Source organism: Haemaphysalis longicornis, unplaced genomic scaffold (assembly GCF_048455015.1).
Source record: "Haemaphysalis longicornis isolate Haplotype H1 unplaced genomic scaffold, Haemaphysalis longicornis Haplotype H1 scaffold_2, whole genome shotgun sequence".
NCBI lineage: Eukaryota > Metazoa > Arthropoda > Arachnida > Ixodida > Ixodidae > Haemaphysalis > Haemaphysalis longicornis.
The window spans coordinates 235555469-235575565 of NW_027526295.1; the positions used below are offsets into that span (position 1 = coordinate 235555469).

General features: G+C 47.0%; 1 protein-coding gene across 3 annotated transcripts in view; it reads right to left on the reverse strand.

Annotated features, from left to right (window-relative positions):
• LOC144167697 (protein 5NUC-like) overlaps positions 1-5987 on the reverse strand; it is a 23937-nt gene extending 17950 nt beyond the window's left edge. For 2 of the 3 annotated variants that reach the window (XM_077696878.1, XM_077696879.1), the window contains exons 1-2: positions 5722-5987; positions 1774-1911 (exon numbers count right to left, since the gene is read on the reverse strand). In XM_077696878.1, coding sequence (XP_077553004.1) covers positions 1774-1911; positions 5722-5916 — 333 coding nt within the window. In that variant the 5' untranslated portion in view covers positions 5917-5987. Of the gene's footprint in view, positions 1-1773; positions 1927-5721 lie in introns of all 3 variants that reach the window. The other variant, XM_077696880.1, reaches the window with a different exon arrangement.
• Positions 5988-20097: the final 14110 nt, after the last annotated feature.

Consider the following 20097-nt stretch of genomic DNA (forward strand, 5'->3'; position numbering starts at 1 on the left):
CATGGCCGTAACTGCACATGCTTCGTGATGTCTGTAACTAGCAGCATCAACATATGCCGCATTTGACCTGATGGTGCACTTTTTAGCCAATGTCCGTGGCGGCTCTCTTAACTTCTGTTTGATTGATTGTAGGGTTTAACGCGCCGACGCAACTCAGGCGATGAGGCGCGCCTTAGTGGAGGGCTCCGGATCAATTTTTACCACCTGGGTCTCTTCACTTCTGATCGTGCACGAAAAACGCGAGATTCCTCGACAAACTTCGGCTCACTCCGCACTCTGCGCGTTCACTTCGCGTTCACGTCGGGTGAGCCGAACAGCACCCGTGTGTTGCCAGTGGTGCAGTTGTATGGTGCAGTAGTTGCTACTACAAGAGCAGCTGACTGGACGCCGCTTCGTCAGGTCCTAGCTATCGCTCTAAAAACTTGATTTAACCGTGTTCCACCGCGGCAAAGCTTACAGCTACAGTTCCGTGTATGTATCGTGTACGAGAGGGAAGACTTCTTCTTAGAGACGACCGCCGTCAACGCTCGAGAAAAATAAAATTTGTTCATAACTGTCACATAAATTCTTTGTAACCTGTATGTCGTACGTCAGCTAAAAAGCTTCGCTGGTCATACACCTTCGCAGAGGGGAATGGCTCCTGATTTTTTTAGCGCCAGGTCATGGATACGTTGAAGTTATGGCGCCTGTGTGTGGGATAGCCCCGGCGCAAGCAACTAGGTCGTAAAGAGATTTGATTCCTGCTGCGCGGATGAGGCGTGTACAGCCAGAAATTGTATAAGATGTGACGCTGGAGTGACCGCTTAGAGATACCCTCTTTGTCGTGTCCGCTTACACTACGCGAGTGTACCTGACCAATGATAACTGCATGCGTGAGTCCCGGTCTCGCACTTGTCAAAGTGGTAAAGCCGTCCAGAACACTATAGTTGTGTTAACAAGCCACTCAAAAACGCAGTATGGTACCAATTGTTCAACCATTGAAATGATGAAACTAATAAATTTGACCTTGTTGTTGTTGTTGTTGTTGTTGACGAAGCATGTAATGAGTCCCAAGGAAATGCGATAGGGATTCCTATCATCTCTTACACTTGCGGGATTCACTGGATTCCACCCTGCAGTTGTCCAACGCTATATACGTATAATGGATGTTTGCGTTGCTTCTCCTTAATTAGGCTGCGTTCGTAAAAGTGCCAGTCTTCTTATGCACTTTTTTACAAAATACAAAATTTTGCTCACATCAACTCAACATTTAAATGGTTTTTAATAAAGAAAACGTCAAAATCGAATGATAGAAAGAGGCTTGAGTGCTATCGTAGCTTTCTCTGGAAACATGGGTTGAAGAAGACCGTGCTGGTGTAGCGGTGTACCTATGCAGTGAAGAACCCGACCTTGATTCACGTGAACTCCCATTGTAGCATTCTTGATGGTTAACTAGCTGCCTGCATCACTGCAAATGTAGCAGTGCAGTATATCAAAGAGTGATTCGCTCTTTGAAGCAATAATGGTGACCCAACAGATTCAGTTCTACTCCGCTGGTATACATGATGGGCTTGTTGTATCATCTTAATGTTTATTTCATCCGCAAATGCTAACCCGTCAAGAAATTTAACCACAATTTTTGTGAAATCTGCGCCGTCAAAAGTCAGAGTGCAACTTTCAGGCAACCAGTGGCACTATTCCGATTTCAGGTACCAATTGTTTTCGCAGTGCGCGTAAACAACAATGACAGCATTGCAGCTTTACGCAAGTTGTCTGTAAAGAAAGTGTTTGTACCACGAAGTCGTATCCCATCTTGGACATAACGGCTGATATGATCACGTGTTTGAGGACCGAGTACCAGGCAGTTCCTTGGTAGAAATCCCCTGAGTTCAGGAATAAGGCTCCAGGATACTGCTTCTTCAATTCTTTGACCTAGAAGAAAGAGAGCTATGAAGACAGAGCAAACATCTCAGTTACGTCAAATATAACTTGAACGGGTTTGCAATCGATTTCAGTACATTATTCTATACGCTTTCAGGTAGAGAAACTGACATCTTCAGAGCCCATTTGTCATCATAAGAGTGCTAGGCACATCAGGGAAAATTAGTTTTAGACTCAACCTGGTCTGCCAGCCTATGTGGGGTTCGCTTTGAACAGAAGAATACATTGATAAAATATTCAGTAGGTTGTATGTGACGAGAGCCTTTTTTCTTTCCATAGAAAACTTCCATGGAAAATTGCTTTATGAGCCTAGTAACGCTCTCGCTTTCCAAGTCGGGCGGCAGGACAGAGAGTTCCTTCAGGACATATTTATCCGTGGCTAGCCTCATGTGAGGCTTGCTTTCCTAAACAACAGGTGCTTCAAAGGAAGATCCATTCACAAAGTTCACTAGATTTGTGCTTATAATGACAGTCAGTCCCTCAGGGACCTTTGTGCGCCCGCTCCTCTTCTTTTTTTTTTCATGCCGGCAATAGAGTTTACGCCTCCGGCAAGCATTAATCACTTTATTTTTATATCTCTTATCGGCCTGTTGATTTCATTTGTATTTACGACACGCTTAGAGCCCGTGCATGGGGATGCTGTGCGGCTCCAGTAATAGAGTTAGGGAAATCGCCGGAAGAAGGGGTCAAGGGGGCGCGATAAAGGGATCCACTAGGATTGACGTCTAGCAGGGAGAAGTGGCAAGCGCGTTGACTAGGAGTTAGCGTGAGTACACACTATCACATATTTTAGATTTGCGAAGTTCAACCGCTACGACTTGCAACTTTCTTGTCTTTGTGGTAAAAACCTGCATAGCACTAGACTTATGCTGAGCTGACCTTTTTAACCTAATTTTTTGTTGTCTAGATAGCGAGTTGCTATGACAAACTAAGCGATGGTGAAAACTTATCGAGGCACCGGACGCTGACAAAATGGCTACTACTGAGGAATTCATCGTAATAGCGAAGATTAAGACAGGGACGAAGCTAAAGAAAAGACGAAACACACGCTAGAACTTCAAATCAGTTTATGACACATAAACAGGAATTACACCAATAAGTACATGAAATTTGAAGGGGTTATCATAAAAACTAAATGAAACACTATCGCACATACCACAGGCCACAGTACAGCGCCAGTCCATATCACTTGGCGGAAATTTAACCGACACGTGCAAACAGCCTTCATCCTTCGCCCACGCTCAACCACCTTCCCCTCTCCAAAAAAATTGATTTCCTCTGCAGATAGTGCCAAGGACGGTGCGCTGACGCATACTTCCCCCTCTCTTCCTATCAAAAAGGCTTCCACAGTTTCTCGGTCGGTTTGGGAGGATGACCTGTACATGATGCGCGTCCCGCAGAAATCTGGTGTGCACCCCTTACACCTATACGGCAATGATCATATTGCCCATTTTTTGCCTATTTGCCTTTTTGTTGCCTATTTTTCCTTTCCCACGTGCAGAATAACACACTCTAGCCAGGCTAACTTTCCTGCCTTACTTCTGCATCCTTCCTTCCGGAACGGTGACAAAGACGATAGCCTTTCTTGAGATATAGTCGACGTCAGACTTGAAAAGCTGCGTGCAACGGGGCCGAAACGACGAGATGTACCAACACAGCGGAAAGAGAGGGGAATGGAAATGGTCCTCCAACTCCACAATGCCTATTGCTGCTTTCCTTCAGCTGTCGTTGCAACCTTGCTGAATGTTCACACCTTGCTGAGAAGTGACGAATATAGCTGAAAAGGCTGCATGTGTGCATGGGCGCAGCTTAAATGCTTCGAGCGCAATAACAGTCCTCTGAGACAGCAACGTCTTTCCGATCGTGCCGTTTCCAATACTGCAAGTATTTTCGCATGGCCAGCTTGTCCGACCCGTCGTTGACATTTTTAGAGCGAAAGCTCTATTAAACTACGTCTTTCAGGATCATTCATCGCGTCGCAAGTGACCTTCGACCACCGGCATGCACATTTCGCCTTTCTTTCTTGTCGCTTCGCGCGCTCGGAGCCTCGCTGCTGCGGTACCACGTCAATAGGAGAAAGGAAAGCGGCCGCTTTGCCTGCGCTTGATCACTCAGCGCCATCTGGGCCGTATGCGTGCGTTTCAGTGCAAGAGAACCACGTGATTAGGCGAGGGAGACAAAAATAAAAATATCATCATCCAGTAGATATAGCCAGACGACAGGCTGGAAATTTCAAGAAAAGGCAAACTTTCACGAATCCCTGTGTGCATAATTTTTGCCTTCGGTCGTAATAACAAGTCTCAGAAGTGTAAACATGAGCCATTTTTCTGGACGTTGGCTGAGCGTGTCGGATGCTATTGTATTGCTCCTCTTTGATAGTGCGCCCAGCAAAATAGTGTCCGCGCGTGGCGTTTGGAATGGAATGGGCAGTGCATGCGCGCCTAGAAGGACGCATCTGGCAAGTTCTGCGTTACAAGCAACTAACAACTAGCGCCTGAGAATCAGGTTTTGTAATTTCCGCCCGATGAAGGAACATATAACGCTTGAATTAGGCAACCTCCTCTTGTCGCGGCCCTCCACGGCAAGACCTTCTAATGCTGTTAAAGTAACTGGCACTTTTGTAAAATGCACAAAGATTAAATACTGAATTATTTAAACGTATGCACCCATTATTTTTTTAGAAGTCTCTCTCCTTCCAATGTACAACAGTCGTACGCTTTTAATGCGAAGGCATATTTAAAATATTATCGTGACAGTGTTGACCGGTGGGTCGGTCAGTCACCTTGTCACGGTGACCTTATCATGTTTCGTTGTATCACGGAGGAAAGAGACGAAACGAGTCAGAATAGGCGCTCGCGGAGAGTAATGACGCGAGTGCGAGCGTCGTCTATGCTAGGGTACTTCTCCGAGCACCACACAACCCCTACATTTGTTAATAAGCAGGGTCCGTTCATTCCCAAAAGGGGACAGCAACAGCGCACGGGAAATTTTATACGTGAATATCTTTTATTGGCATAACTTCGGCGAAACCTGTGTTACTGCGATATAAAAAAAGACAACAGCGAACAAAGCGCAGATCGTCGCTGTCAGAAGTAAGATGGCAAGTTGGGCTAGTTGGTGCAGATTCAGATTCATGGTGAAAAACAGCGCAAGAAACACAGGGACAAAAAAAAGAGGAGACGACGCACTCGTTCCCTTTTTTTTGTTCCTGTGTTTCTTGCGCTATTTTTCACGATGAATCTGGATCACTGTCGCCGATCGACGAAGCAGGCTGATCGACAGCGTAAGCGTATGCCTATGCTTACCGCGAGCAAAATACCTGGCGATGGCTTCAATGTGGCTTCATGAAAACGACACGTATCATCCAAATGGCTGCACCTGCTCTTAATTTACTGTATGATTGGTTTCTTTTGGGGCAGAACAAGCCAACAAAAAAGCACGAAAGAAGCAATCAAAGCTTCACAAGAAGTATACGATATCCGGCATAGAAAGTTTCTGAACACCATTTTAATCAGTTTCAGTTTCAGTTTCAGTTTATTTCTTTTCATCATATAGATTTCATCACATATTCATTCATTACATTACACAGATTATATTACATTTCATAATTACATTATATCACATAGCTATTTCTTTTCATCACATAGATTTCATCACATAATCGAGCTATACTTGATGTTTATGTTGAATGAGATAATCTTATTTATATATGATGCACGCCTCACCTCCAAAGCTTGGGAAAAAAGACATTAGAAGTCACTGTGGCAGATGGAGGGAAGAATCGGCACTGCGGCCACAAACCTTGGTTGTAATCCTTGCAACGCCTCCAACGCATGCCTTATTCTTTTTGTCCTCCTCGCCACACATTGCACCAAACTTCGTGCTCTCCTCAATGTGAGCGTGCAGGTCGTTGGTGTGCATAACTGTCAAGGTAAATCCAGATACGACAGCATTGCAGCCGGCACACACGTAAAACAGCGCCAACAATCCAAACATGTCCGATGCAACTCTATATCTGCGTTTTCTGCATGAAATAAAATGCACGATCCATCTGCTGTGCTGCGCGAGTAGGGACTACCCTCTTGCGTCTAAGGCACCGTCCATTGTCACGCAATGAGCGCGTTGTTTTGACTTGGAAGAAACGTTGGCATTGTTCTGTGTGCGGGTACCCAGCCGTCGGCCGATATTGACCCTTTTTCTTGTTTCCCCTTATAACTTTCATCAGATACATCATGCCTTCGCCTGTCACCGCTGGACATTTTAAATCGAAAAAGCTTTTCCAAATGTTGTTGGTTTCAACGGAAGTGTCTGAACATGTAAAAAAGAACTGGAACGACAAGCGCATCAATGCCGATATAAACAATTGTAATGTTAGAATATAGATACGTGGATGACTATATGCTTTTAAATCTTACTGACTTTAGCCTCGAAGTTGCTGTGGCAAATCTAACTGATATTTTCCTAGCGGTTCTGGCGGTCTTGATTTTACATGTGAATTGCAAAAATATGACTCAATTCAGTTTCTGGACCTTAAACTTAGCCTCACGAAGGCACATGTTTGCTGGATGTATAACTGCTGAACTAAAAAAAGCCTTTTACCGTTCGACAGCGACCATTCTGAACTGATAAAGAGGGGAATCGCTAACAAATGCCTCAATTCGGCCTTAACGAAGTCTCGCGAGTATAATTTGGTTACGGGTTTCAGTAATCAGCCCAGCCGTTTGCAAGGAGCTCGATTCCCTCCTTCCGTCCTTAAGAGTGTTTGGGATAGCCTTTTTCACAATCAAAAAGATGGCAGAAAGGTGCACAAAGAAAAAGAAAATATGAAAACACCCGTGTTATACCATACGTGCACACTCTATCACACAATATCAAGAAGGTTGCGGCCAGATGCAATGTGCGCATTGTAATCTCGGCCCCTTGCAAGCTGGCTAAGATTTGTCCTTTGATGGCGAGTAAGCCACCGGCAACATGCACCAAGAAGCACCCCACCCGGTAAACAGAGTGTGCTAGCAATGTCGTGTACAGTATCTCGTTGTACTGCGGGAAGGTGTACATTGGCCAAACCGGCCGTTGCTTCAACGACCGGTCCAGAGAGCACCGGCTGGCTGTTTGCAGCAACAACGGAGGGCACTTGGCGATCACTGTAAGCGCTGCGGTTGCACGCCATTCCCGGAGCAGACGACCTTTTTGAAAAAAGCAGTAAACAAGATGGAAAGGGAGTTTATCGAGTAATACTTCATCAAAAAATCGGGGCATGACTGCGTCAGCTCGCCGTAACTAGCACTTAGTGATAAAGAGCTGTCTTTTATTGAAGATGGTTTCTAATCTCAATGTTTAGAGTGCGCGTTGGTAGTGCTGATTCCATGTCGGTAGTATCAGTTATGCGCGTGTGTGCCGACATGTCAATTGCTCTTACTATTTTATCTGTGAGCCGCCGGCAAGTGTTAACACCTGGCAGAAATTTTGAATTTTATCTGTACCTTTGGCCTTTGTTTAAGTAAGCGCGATTGTCTGTGCCAACACATCCTCCAGCGGGGGATAGCGAGCAAGTGGAGCCACATACAGTGCCACGTGGTCACGTGCGGCATGTGACCCTAATGACAAGCAGTCAGCTAGGAGGGCAAGTGATAAGCAGCAGGAGCCGACTGGCATGAATTCGATGACTGCCAGTAAAGCCTTGGAGGAAGATTATTCTACAGTAACACTGCCTGCCAGCGATGATGAGAGGAGTGACTTCTCTCCCGGTGATGTTGGGGGCGATGCCTCCGTTACTCGCCCCATGGAGGTTGCTTCATCATCTTGGGCGGATGCTGTGGCTCTACCTGACGATGTTCAGGGTGGCAGCAGCAGACCGATGAAGAGGCCTGTTCCTGTGGATGGTGAGAAGTCATCCATCGCCGGCAAGAAGCAGGCGTCCACCGCACTCTACTCCTCCGACACAGTTGTTTCGGCTAGTGGTCTTGTGCCGCTGTCTGGCTTCAAGCAGCCAGGAAGGACACTGTCATCCAAGATCACCCGCCAGGGTGGTTCATCTGGAGGTTGCAAGGGCGCGTAAGATGCTACGACATAATGGTAAGCGTCACAGAACTGTCCGCTGCCACACTTAATGTGAGAGGCCCAAGGAACAGGAGACGACAGCATCAGCTCTTGCGCCTCCCTAAACGGATGAACGTATCCATTGCGCCCATTCAAGAGACAGATTTTAAGCTCTGCAGAGACAGGGACATATCGGCAGCATTAGATCCTTTTTTAGAACAGTATAGTGTTGGGTTAGCCAGTCCACAGGCTCGTGTGCGGAATGCTTTATCTTCATCAGCAAGAACATAGGGTTTTCCTGTCTCTCCCGTAGTACCGATACTTCACGCCGTTTTATTTGCTGAGACCCTGTCATTGGAGGTGTTGAGTGGCGTGTTATTTGCCTCTACGCACGCGTGAACTGTCTTGATCGTACCTTATTTTTGGGGCGAAGCGCCTTAGGGGCTCGGGATGTCGGCGTCTCCTGTCGTCATCGTCGTTCTCGTCGCCGTATTCACGGCATTAAAACAGCGGGACACTCGTTTTACAAGGCCTCGCGCTAGAAGTAGGACGTAACGCGTACTAAAAGAACCCACCGAGACACTCGCATTCCGACGCCTCGCGCTAGAACGCTTAGAGCTTCAAGAAAAGCTGTATACCTGTACACCCAAATGGTTTCATCACCGTGGGCAAAAACGCCAAGGCGCCAAAAATGGACTTATGAACTGCATGCTTCGCCCCTTCCTAGGTTTTACGTTAGTGGAGACGGCCAGGGATTTTTTTCTGTCCCTTAGGGATTTTTTTACGCGCGCAAAGAAAAGTCTTCGTCATGGGGGATTTACATTGTGTATGTAGTATGCAGGATCGTTCCAGGCTAAGCGTGAATTATGAACTAGCGCAGCCACCCTGGTTGATCTAGTGCACGCGCATGGTCTCGTTGATGTTGAAGAGAGGAAAGGGAGTTCCGTGCACTTCACTCACTTTCAGTGTAGCTCTAATGCACGCCTGAATCGAATTTATGTTTCGGCAGAAGAAATTTCAGGGATTTCTTGCTATAATGTGTGCCCATTTTTTTTTTACCCACCACTATATGGTATCAGTTTACTTCGATAGATCAAGGTCGAGTGGTGTGCTGATTCAGTGGGATCTATGGAAGCTCAATATCTCCTATTGGCTGATGCAATCTTTTGCAGAAACATTTCGGAGTGTTTACACAGTACTCTCGCACTAGCTTATCTTTCATTATATCAGGAATGGGATTTTTTTGAGCAGGAGGTGAGAAATTTTGCTATAGAAGAGACAGCTTTGTCTTTTGTTTCTAAAATGCTTTCATGTACGTGAACCTTCCCGTACACTGGTGGAACTTCATAAACGGGAGGCAGTAATGCCGGGATCAATTCTAGATGAAATTGGCATAACTAAAGGGCAATTCCAGCAATATGTTATGTCATGGTGCCTTAACTTGGTCCAGAACATGAATTTTTGTTTACAGTTTTCCCACTCGACTTTCGATTTGTCTTCAGCGCTAATCGGCTCTTCCAAAGGAGGTAATATTGCCAGTGGGTTCCATGCTCACTACTGCAGGTTATTTAGTGGGTCTAATGTCGTGGGTCAAGAGCTTGGCTTTCGTACCCTCATTGGCTTAGTTTCAAGGCTTGCGGACGATCAGTGTGCTAGGGTTTCCGGCCCTATTACACTAGACAAGGTTAAAGTTGCCATCTCTTCGCTTAAGACAAACAAGACCCCTGGACCGGATGGACTTAGCGGGGAATTCTATCAGAAGTTTTCTGATATCCTTGCTCCAGCCCTCTGGGACATATTCACGGCCGTATGTGATCATGGTGTTTTGCCGCCAACCTTTTACTTAGGGCAACAGTGTTAATACCCAAAACTGCGGATGTACACAAGCTGAGATCTGTAGAGGGCTATCGGTCAGTCCCCCTCTGCCATGTGGACTACAAAAGTTTTGCGACAGCTATATCTAACCGTCTTCAACATGTAATTTCTAGTTTAGTTGAATCCCACCAAACATAAAGCATTCTGGACAGAAGTATTAAAAAATATGCATGTTGCTCGTTTTATATTGGAGTGCGTGTCTAATTCGATGGAACAGGTGGCCCTTATCCAAACTGACCTTGCGAAAGCATTTGATCGGGTGTCTCAATTTTTATTAGCACTTTTGGAAGCGGCTGCGTAAAAGGCTGTTGACCCAGTTTGTACTACATTTCTATAAAGCGCTGCGCACATAAAATTAGAAAAACTGAAATTTATGAAGTCCATTTGAAGTCCATCAACAAGAGAACTGTGTACATACGACGGACGGGTTTTTAGTCATGGCCTAGTCCCACAGACTTACTGATGTTTTCTTTAGTCAGATGACATTAATGAATGTTCCGTAGTTTTCATGCAACGAAAGATGTGTCACGGGCAAAGATTTTAAAGACACTCTATTGTGCTTTATTTAGCATCACACACTTCCATCGCCATTGCTTCACAACTTTTGAATTGCCTGTTGTCAAACTTGAGTTGTGCGGCTGTTGATTGGCACAAATTCCATTTGAACCGATGGGCACGCATCAAGAATTTTGAAAGTGTGCACGCAGGACAATTGTGTGATCTACCTGCGGATTGCATATGTTAGTTCACTTGCCAGCTTGTTAAAATGGTTCTAACCCGGTGCCAAAAACCTCGAATACTCCTAATGAGGGAAGAGGGGTTAGACAGCTTGCTCGAGTCCTAGAGCTCCTGTAGGCTCTTTCCGCTACAAACACGGATAGCGCTATTATCGTCGTGGTTCTCCTAGGCGTGGGCAGCTGAAGCTTTGCACAAACAGTCGGCATAGCGTACCTTCCCACCAATTTAAATATAACTGTTTCGAATGCCTAAACAGACAAACAAAAAGGAAGCCCCGCCTTCACTCTCGTCTATTTGGCGATTTCTCTCTGATGAAATCGATTGCTGAATCGATTTCTCTCGGATGAAGCTCTGCGGCAAAGTGAGTAAAAAATGCTGCCACTGTTTCACGGTGTCGGGAAGCTACAAGTTCTGCTCCGAATCGGAGTGACGACGCTGCCAAGACGGCATCCTTCAACGGGGCTAGTTGATTTGATTGATTGTAGGGTTTAACTCGCCGACGCTACGCAGGCGATGAGGCGCGCCGTAGTGGAGGGCTCCGGATTAATTTCGATCACCTTGGGATGTTTAACGTGTGCCGAAATCTCGTACACACGGGCGTTTATGCTTTTCGCCTCCACGAGAAAAGCGGCCGCCGCGGCCCGGAATTGAACCCGTGAACTCGTGCTCAGCAGCGCAACGCCTTAGCCACTGAACCACCGTGGCGGGTAACGGGGCTAAAACTACGCAGCGTTCCGACACGGTTACACCTGCACAGCGGAAGGGGAGGGCGATGGAAATGTCTCTCCAAGGCCCCAACTCCTATCGCCACTTTTTTTCAACTGGCGTTGCAACTTTGCTAAATATCGCAACTTTCCTGAAAACTCACAATTATTACTGAAGACGCGAGGTGTGCGCATGAGCGCACCAAAACATAGTGCACGAATAAAAAAAAATTTTTGTGTCTTGGGCCAGCCTCGTATTCCTATAGATATACCCACGTCGCCAGCTTGCCCGAGACGTCCTTGAAACTTTTTGTTCGGGACGTTTGGCTGACTGTCTTGCCTGTTCTTGTCCTACGCTTGTATGACTGTGTGCCCAGCTAAATAGCAAATACCGACCGCATGTTACTTTGTAGTTGGGAAGACACGCGTCATGAGTACTCCCGAGGAAGAGACAGCTTACGACCAGCGACGCCGCGAGGCGGAAAGGGAACGAGCTCGTGTACGCTACGCCGATCCTGCATAGTCTTCAATGAACCGCAAATAGTCTTTAATGAACCGCAAGGAGGAACACAAGGAGAAACATCGGCCACGCGTTACGGCTTACCGGTTGGTCGGTCAGTACCTTGTCGCGGAGGAAAGCGGCGCACCGATCCTTAGCAGGCGCATGCGCAGAATGTTCGCGCCAGTGTGAGTGGGTATAAGCTATAGACTTTCTACGAGCCCTCCACAAACCATGCCGCTGTCAACCAGCCGGCTCTGTTGATTGCAGGCGGTGACAAAAACAGTGCGCGGAAAAGTTTATCTTCCCTAAATGCCGTTTTTTTTTTCTGCCGTTAGGCCCGCGCATAGCTGGGTAAATGCAATAAAGGAAAGTCAACAGCGAACAAGGCGCACGTGAAATCGCAGTCACCATTCGGCGATGGCCCGGGCAGGCATATATGTATTACAGCGGAAGCGTATGTGTCGTGCCTGCAGCAACAAGCTAGCGTACGGCGCTTACAGTATACGGATTATCTTACTTGACAATGGTTTAACTGTGGCTCCGTTTAAACGTAACCTATGATTCAAGCAGCAGAACCTGCGCTCACTTATTGTATTCTTGGTTTCCTGCGGGGTAGAACAAGCTGACAAAAAGTGCGGAAGATACAGAGCCTCGCAAGGAGTATAGGATATACGGCGTACAAAGTCCCTGTACAAAGTCCCTAAACCCAACTTTAATAGAAATATATTTTACGTTTAGTTCGAATGAGATCATCCCACTTTAATATATGTTATACAAGCCTCACTTCCAACTTTGTGGGAAAAAAAAGAAGTTAGCGCTCACTTTGCCAGATGAGGAGAGAACGGGGCACTGCCGCGACAAACCTGGGCTGTAAACTTCGCGATGCCCCCAACGCACGTCTGGTTCCCTTTGTCCTCCTCGCCACACATTGCCCGAATTTGGTGCTCTGCTCAATGTGCGCGTAAACTTCGTTGGTGCGCATAACGGTTAATGTTCAGATACGACTGTAATGCAGCAGGCGCACGCACAAAGCAGCGCCAACAATCCAAAAATGTCCGATGCGACTCTATAGCTGCGCCTTCTCTATGAGATGAAATGCGCGACCTATTTTCTGTGTTTCGTGAGAATGGAAAACCTCCTAGCGCGTTTAAGTCACCGTGCATTCTCGAGCAATTAGCGCGTTATTTCAGAGACGTCGGCATTGTTCTTTGTGTGGATAACCAGCCATCAGCCGACATTGGCCCTTTTTCTCGTTTATCCTTGTCATGCATGACGCCTTCTCTTGCCGGTGCCGTACATTTTATATTGTCACGAAGCCAAGGACGACGCAGTTGTCTTGAAGGAGAAACAAGTTTATTGGAGCGAACTTGTGCTCCCCTAACAACTCAAAAGAATACAGAGGCGGCGAAGCAGCGGTCAACAAAGTGACTTGCGCAGGCGAGTGTCGTCGAATCGAATGCCGCGGCGTCTGCTCTGCAGGCTTTCATCTTTCGGCGCGAATGTTTCTGGAACCGTCGATTTACATCCAGAACATTGTAGATCACAGAAGATTATTCTGGGCTAGCGACGTTAGGGCGAAACAGTTTGCTTATCTGAATGTGATAGCCCGTGCGGCATAAAAATAAAGAATGGAAGACGCGCTTTGCTTGGAACACAGATAACACAGCCGGGCGTGGCCCGGCAGTTAAAACAAACAATAAATAAACAAACCCATACATGATTCGCGGCAATATTGAAAAAGCTTATACAAATTTTGTCGGTTCCAACGGAACTGTCTTAACATATCACAATAAACAATCCTAAAGGCACAGCCAACTCACCCGTAGCGCGCAAAAAAGGTGTTGACATTAAATGGCGGGGTGTGAAATGCCGTAAGAATGATGTCGTCTTACGCACGCAATAGTACAAAGACCTTACTTACTCAGAACAAAAAAACGTGAGTTTGACAGCGCTATAGAATTAGACCAGTGGGCATCGCGGGATAAAAAAACTAATGCTTAAATTGGTCGTAAAGAAAGCTACCTGTTAGAACGAACGCATAAGGTAAGGGTTGACACGGCACTATAAAAAAAAAACGTGCGTACAAGGAAATATCGTTCCTCAGGGCGGAGTGCTGAGCTGTACTCTTTTTATCGTAAAAATGAACCCGTTAGGCAGTCAACTGTGTCACGCAGTGTTTACTATGTACAAATCAGTTCTAAATCCTATAAACGCTCGGTCTGCGAGCGTCTGATACCAGTAGGTGCGAACAGCGAACAAATTGTATAAAGGAGCAGAAAATAATGAATTTAAACTGAATTCTTTAAAGCGCAACTTTATGGCATTGGCATAGCGTCCAGCTCATAGGAGCAGACATAGCGGTGAAAATAGAACAAAAGTTTCCTCGTATTCTTTATGGATCAAAACCTAACTTTTATCCCACACATAAAACAACCTAAAATAAAATTCCTGAAACTAATGAGACTGCTAAAAGTAGCTTCCCGTCACTCCAATGGCTCGGACAAAGCGTGCCTTTTGAGCCTTTTTCATAGTTTAGCGAGGTCACGTTTAGACTACGCTAGTGCGGTGTATAGCTCAGCACCGATAAATTCATTAAATGTGTTAGACCCAGTGGTACACTTAGGGCAACGACTTGCATGGAGTGCCTTCCGGACAAGCCCTGCACAAAGCTTGTACGTGGAGGGCGATTCGGGGAGTTTAGAACGTGGGCGAACGTATACTAGTCTAATGTATGCTTTAAAGTTAACTTCAATTCACAATCACCTGTGTGATCTTATCTTAAACACGTTCACTATTAACTTGTTTTTATACCGTCTGTCGATTCCCTAGGCCTATCCCTTTTAAGTCAGCGTGCTAGCGGAGGGACTCGGGGTCTCGTTCCAAGAAACCTACAAAACCCGTATTGTAGATCTCGTTGCCCCGCGGGACCTGCCCGCCATTGTTAGGGGTAAAGCACCTGGGGGGCTCGGGCTGTAGGCGTCTCCTGTCGTCGTCGTCTCCTGTCATCAAGATCGCCGTACAACAGCGTTGGCACCGATACACCGGGCCTGGAACAGTGGAACGCGGTAAATTTAAAATGATTTAAGCCAACCTTTGGCGTTTTTTACCGTGGGAGGAGCGCGACGCAAGAGGAACAACATGAGAGGCTAGTGGGAAAGCGAAGGGAGGCATTTACTTGGCAAAAGTCGATAAATGCTATCGTCTTTTGTAGACATTTGCAACGAAAGGAGCAGATAGGCGGCCAATTTTTTTGAGTGGGTGCCGGTTTGAGGTGTTAAACCCGAAGATGTGACGTTAGGCCTAACGTCCTAAACCTCGAAATGGGAAGTTAGGCCTAAAGTCTTGTGGCTAACAGCCTTAAAGCACGCAGAGCAACGCCATTCTCATACTACGTCGGCCTAACGGTAAGGGCTGTCGATGTTCACTTCCCGATATGACGTTAGGCCTATTCACGTAGCGCTGTCGCACGCTTGCGTCACCTCTTTCCTCTGCTGCACATCAACATATACGAAGGGGGCGTACCGGAGCTGTCGTCAAGCTTCGCAGGGAAGCGTTTTAACTTTGTTACACTTCACCCAGAATCATCATCATCGTCAGAGAAAGTTGGCTTCCGTGTAGGGCGTATTCGCGTTACAGACGCAATCAGTGAGAACACTAAAGCTTCACTTGCGTAAGCTATAGGTGCAAATCCGTTCAAAAACAAAGCGAATGCGTACAGCGGGCCTGAGCGGCAGTGTGGCGTCATCTAGAGGACGGACAGCAAACGAAGCAACGAAAGCCTTTTTGTCACCGGAGCAATGAATCACCATACTTAACACGCTTAACATTCGTTTCAAATACCTGCCCTGGATACGTCATCGCTGACGTCACGAAACACGATTTGGCGGGAGAATCGAAACTTTGCGTTAAATTGAGTAATTTCTCAGTGAATAAAGCATCGTTTGCTGCCGGACAAGCGCTGGGAGCACTATAAAACACCTGAGCTTTCGAATAAAACAGATTTCTATTTTGTCTTCATGGCCCCTTTAAAGGGGCCGTAATAGGTCGCTATTTTAAGCGCGCTATCGCTAGATAAGCGTTCTTTTCTTTCTTTGTTTACATGTGAAGTGTTGCCCCTATACAAGAGAGCTTTGACGTAGCTTTTCTGCCTCTATTGGGCGGGTTCTGTTCAATGCTGAGGACAGTTAGCTCCTCCGGCTCTGGGGTAAGCCGCAGGTGGTTTCGGTGATTCGGGCGGCGCTTACGAGACCGACACTCTGGCACGGCGTATCTTTTAGGGACGAATGTCGATCGTCGCCATCCGTCACACGAGCTTAGCTGAGTTTCTAGACATAGCACGTTGTTTACAAGGTCTGAATAACGCTGACAAGCACGGAGCGTCTTCTACAGGAAGAAACGCAACGTACGCGAGTCGCGACTGCGGCAACTACCTGCCTTCCCGATGGATATGGACCGCGTACGAATCGGAACACACCGCGGCAACTAAAACTCGTTGTCGCCTCCAGATCCGGGCTATTGCTGAAAATCAATTTACAAACGAGTGAATGGGGGTGATAGTGCAGTGACAGATTGTGCTGCCGTCGTCGGCGCGGCTTCATAAAGCGGTGACCGAATAACTGCGCCGATGCCAAGCCTTTTTTAAAGCAAATCCTTACTACTTTCGTCCAGCGATTTCGTGGAGGATTACAGGCAACACACCCCTTTAACCGCATCACGTGATTCGACGGGCCCGCTGTCGGCGCTGCGCACAAGGCCGCGTTTTCAGCCGTTCTGCGCAGCACGAGAGCGGCGGGCGCCGCCGCCGCTGCGCCGGCAGCCGACCACCCCGGCAGCCTCCCATGCATGCGGCGCTGGGTCGTTTCGGGCAACGTAACTGGTCTCACGCCCGGCGAAGAGGAACGGTGCGTTCGCCATGAATCAACGTCGCGTTCGCGGCGTTCGCCCGGCCTCCTTCTGTAAGCGTTGCACGGAACCGAACGGCTTTGAGACGTGGTCGGCAATACAGCTAAACCAAAGGTTAACCTAGCGAAACCAAGACTCAACCAGACTGTGCCAAGCTTTCGATTTGCGTATCCAAGGCTTGCTGAGCTAAGCCGCAGCCATTTTTTCGCGACCAGGCCTCGGAGAAACATGTTAGCCGCGACAGCACCGCATACAAGAAACGCAAGCGGGCCGCTAGTCGTAGGTGGAAAACTTTAATTATTGCCGTGAGCGAGCCCGTCGTATTTAGAGCCTCCTTACCTGGCCTTAAAACGCTAGTTTCTCCTGTGCTAGAGCTGAAGTGCTACCGGTAGCACGGCCGACGCGAAAAGCTGTACCACGCAGCCAGTATAGATGGAGAATGCGCGCCTGCTGCTAAAAATAAGGAGCTGCAGGAACCGCTGAGAGGAGCCAATGGTTGCGCGTACCTGGAAGTGCAAGCACCCTGAAAAGTGTACCAAGGTTGCTTTGCTCGAGCTTATCAGCTAGTAGCATCCACAGCGCTGCGAGGTGCCAGGAAAGGGTGGTAGCTCTAGGCCTTATAGCCTTTGCCACCCTATTTAGGGCCCCTTGAAAGGTGCTTTGCATCACTTCCTGTAAACCTTCTCACTCTTTTTTTTTTCGCGCCTGGAAGCACTGCGAAAGGTGTAGTTATCGCCGGCACTCACCGACACTGCGTGATTTGCTCGTCACAGCAGATACGCCTTCCGTTTCTGCTTTGCTTCTGTGGCTTTCTTTTTAAAGTGCCTATCGTATGCGTTCATTGCTGCAACTGAAGGAAACCCCGCCAACACACGCTACACCGCTGTAATGTCGTAGTTCCAGCGGTCGAATAAAGCCAAGACCGGGAAAGAGCGAAAAATCTTTTGAGCAAGTTTCTAAGTTATCTGATGGGAATAGAGCAGCAATTTTTGGCTGAGATAACTTTGCGACCCCCTAATCTAAGTACTCGATGTGTTGGTTGACCATGTTCTGCAACCATTTAGTATTTCTAAAAAGTTGAAGGAGTGTTGCAGGGTCCCTTTAACACATTGCATTAATTGAAACCCCAGTTAGGTAGCTATATACTACAGAAAAAAAGGAGAGAGATTTATTGAAATATCTATTTTCTGCAACCATTTAGTATTTCTAAAAAGTTGAAGGAGGGTTGCAGGGTCCCTTTAACAAAGTGCATTAATTGAAACCCCAGTTAGGTAGCTATATACTACAGAAAAAAGAGGAAAGAGATTTATTGAAATATCTATATACTGACTATATATATTGCAAAGCATGCTTTCCGCACTGGGCGAACACAGTAGAACCGTAGGCCTGAAAATTAATATGCAGAAAACTAAAGTAATGATCAATAACCTCGGGACAGCACAGCAGTTTGAGATAGATGGCGAGGCAGTGGAAGTGGTAAGCGAATATATATACTTAGGCCAAGTTGTGACCCCAGATCCCAACCATGAGGCAGAGATAATTAGAAGGATCAGAATGGGGTGGGGTGCATATGGCAGACATTATCAGATAATGAATAGCAGCCTACCATTGTCGTTGAAGAAGAAAGTGTATGACAGCTGCATCTTACCGGTACTCACCTACGGGGCAGAAACTTGGAGGCTCACTAAGAGGGTTCAACTTAAATTGAGAACGACTCAGCGGGCAATGGAGCGGAAAATGATAGGTGTAACATTAAGGGACAAGAAGAGAGCGGAGTGGGTCAGGGAGCAAACTGGTGTTAAAGACATATTAGTAGAAATTAAGAAGAAGAAATGGACTTGGGCAGGGCATGTAATGCGAAGGCAAGATAACCGCTGGTCATTAAGGGTAACAGAGTGGATCCCTAGAGAAGGCAAGCGCTGCAGGGGGCGGCAGAAAGTTAGATGGGCAGATGAGATCAAGAAGTTTGCGGGGATAAATTGGTCACAGTTGGCACAGGACCGAGGTAATTGGAGAATAATGGGAGAGGCCTTTGCCCTGCAGTGGGCGTAGACAGGCTGGTGATGATGATGATACTGACTGAGAATAGGCCGCACGTATACGGTAGATATTCTTATGTATTACACGGTACACAACCACGAGTGTACGTGCAACAGGTTTGGAGGACGGCTGTCAGTCCTTCACGCCTTACTTGAGTGTACAACATTTGATTACGCAAGGTGCCGATACTTTTATAAGATTTATACATATACAATTTCTGAAAAATATTATACAGACTCCGACCAAACGTATAATAAATTGAGAGCCCGACGTTTCGTAACTAGCTTGGTTCCTTCCTCAGAGGTGACTGCGGCAGCCCCTCTGTTTACAGAGACGGGAGAGCTTTAAGGGAGCGATTAAGGTTTTGTGGAGTTCGCTGAATGTACCACTAGTCAAACACAAGCCTCTTCCTCTAGTTGTTTCCTTTTCAAGGATAGCCGTCCGGTGAAGTCAGTATTGTGGTCGGATGTCTCACAGTGCTCGGCGAAGGCGCTGCGCTCTCGGTTTTGTTTCCGCATTTTGTTCTTGTGTTGCCGAATTCGTTCGGGTGGATTTTGGTCTCGCCAACGTTACATCTCCGCTTGTTCAGGCATCGAACGTTCATCCATTTGGCTACCTCGCTAACACTTTCTGATTAACACGACCTGAAGAAGTATTCATTAACAAGCTATGCGCAAATGCAGCTTACGCCCCGCCTATCATTCAGAAATGAACAAGGGGCCCCTAAACATCCACACGCCAGCATAATCCGTATACTCTAACACGAGCACCGCGGCAGATATGCACCACTTAACAAGAATATACCCACTCTTCGATGAACAGCGTCCAGAAAACCTACGAAACACTAATTCGAACACTTTGAACCAAAAAGCACATACTTTATCAGATAAGTCTTTGTTACACGAGATCGGAAAATTTGCAGCCAAAAGTGGTATTGTGCGAGTAGTCTGATGAAGGACGACCCTATAAGAAAGACGACCCGCCCCGGTGGCTCAGTGGCTAAGGCGTTGGGCTGCTGAGCTCGAGGTCGCGGGTTCGATTCCCGGCCGCGGCGGCCGCTTTTCCTGATGGAGGCGAAAATCAAGAGCGCTCGTGTGTACGAGATTTCGTCGCACGTTAAAGATCCCCAAGGGGTCAAAATCGACACGCCCGGAGCCCTTCACTACGGAATCCTTCACTACGGCACCCCTCATCGCCTGCGTTGCGTCGGCGGGTTAAACCCTACAATCGATCAACCGTATGAAAGACATTAAACCTTCGGCGAATAAGAAAAAAGTTATGCTTGAAGTCGAGGCAACCCCTGTAATACCCTTCCCTCATAACTCCTTTTCCCCACAAAGTAACCTTTTACCCTCCTCTCCGAATGAAAGCGCCACT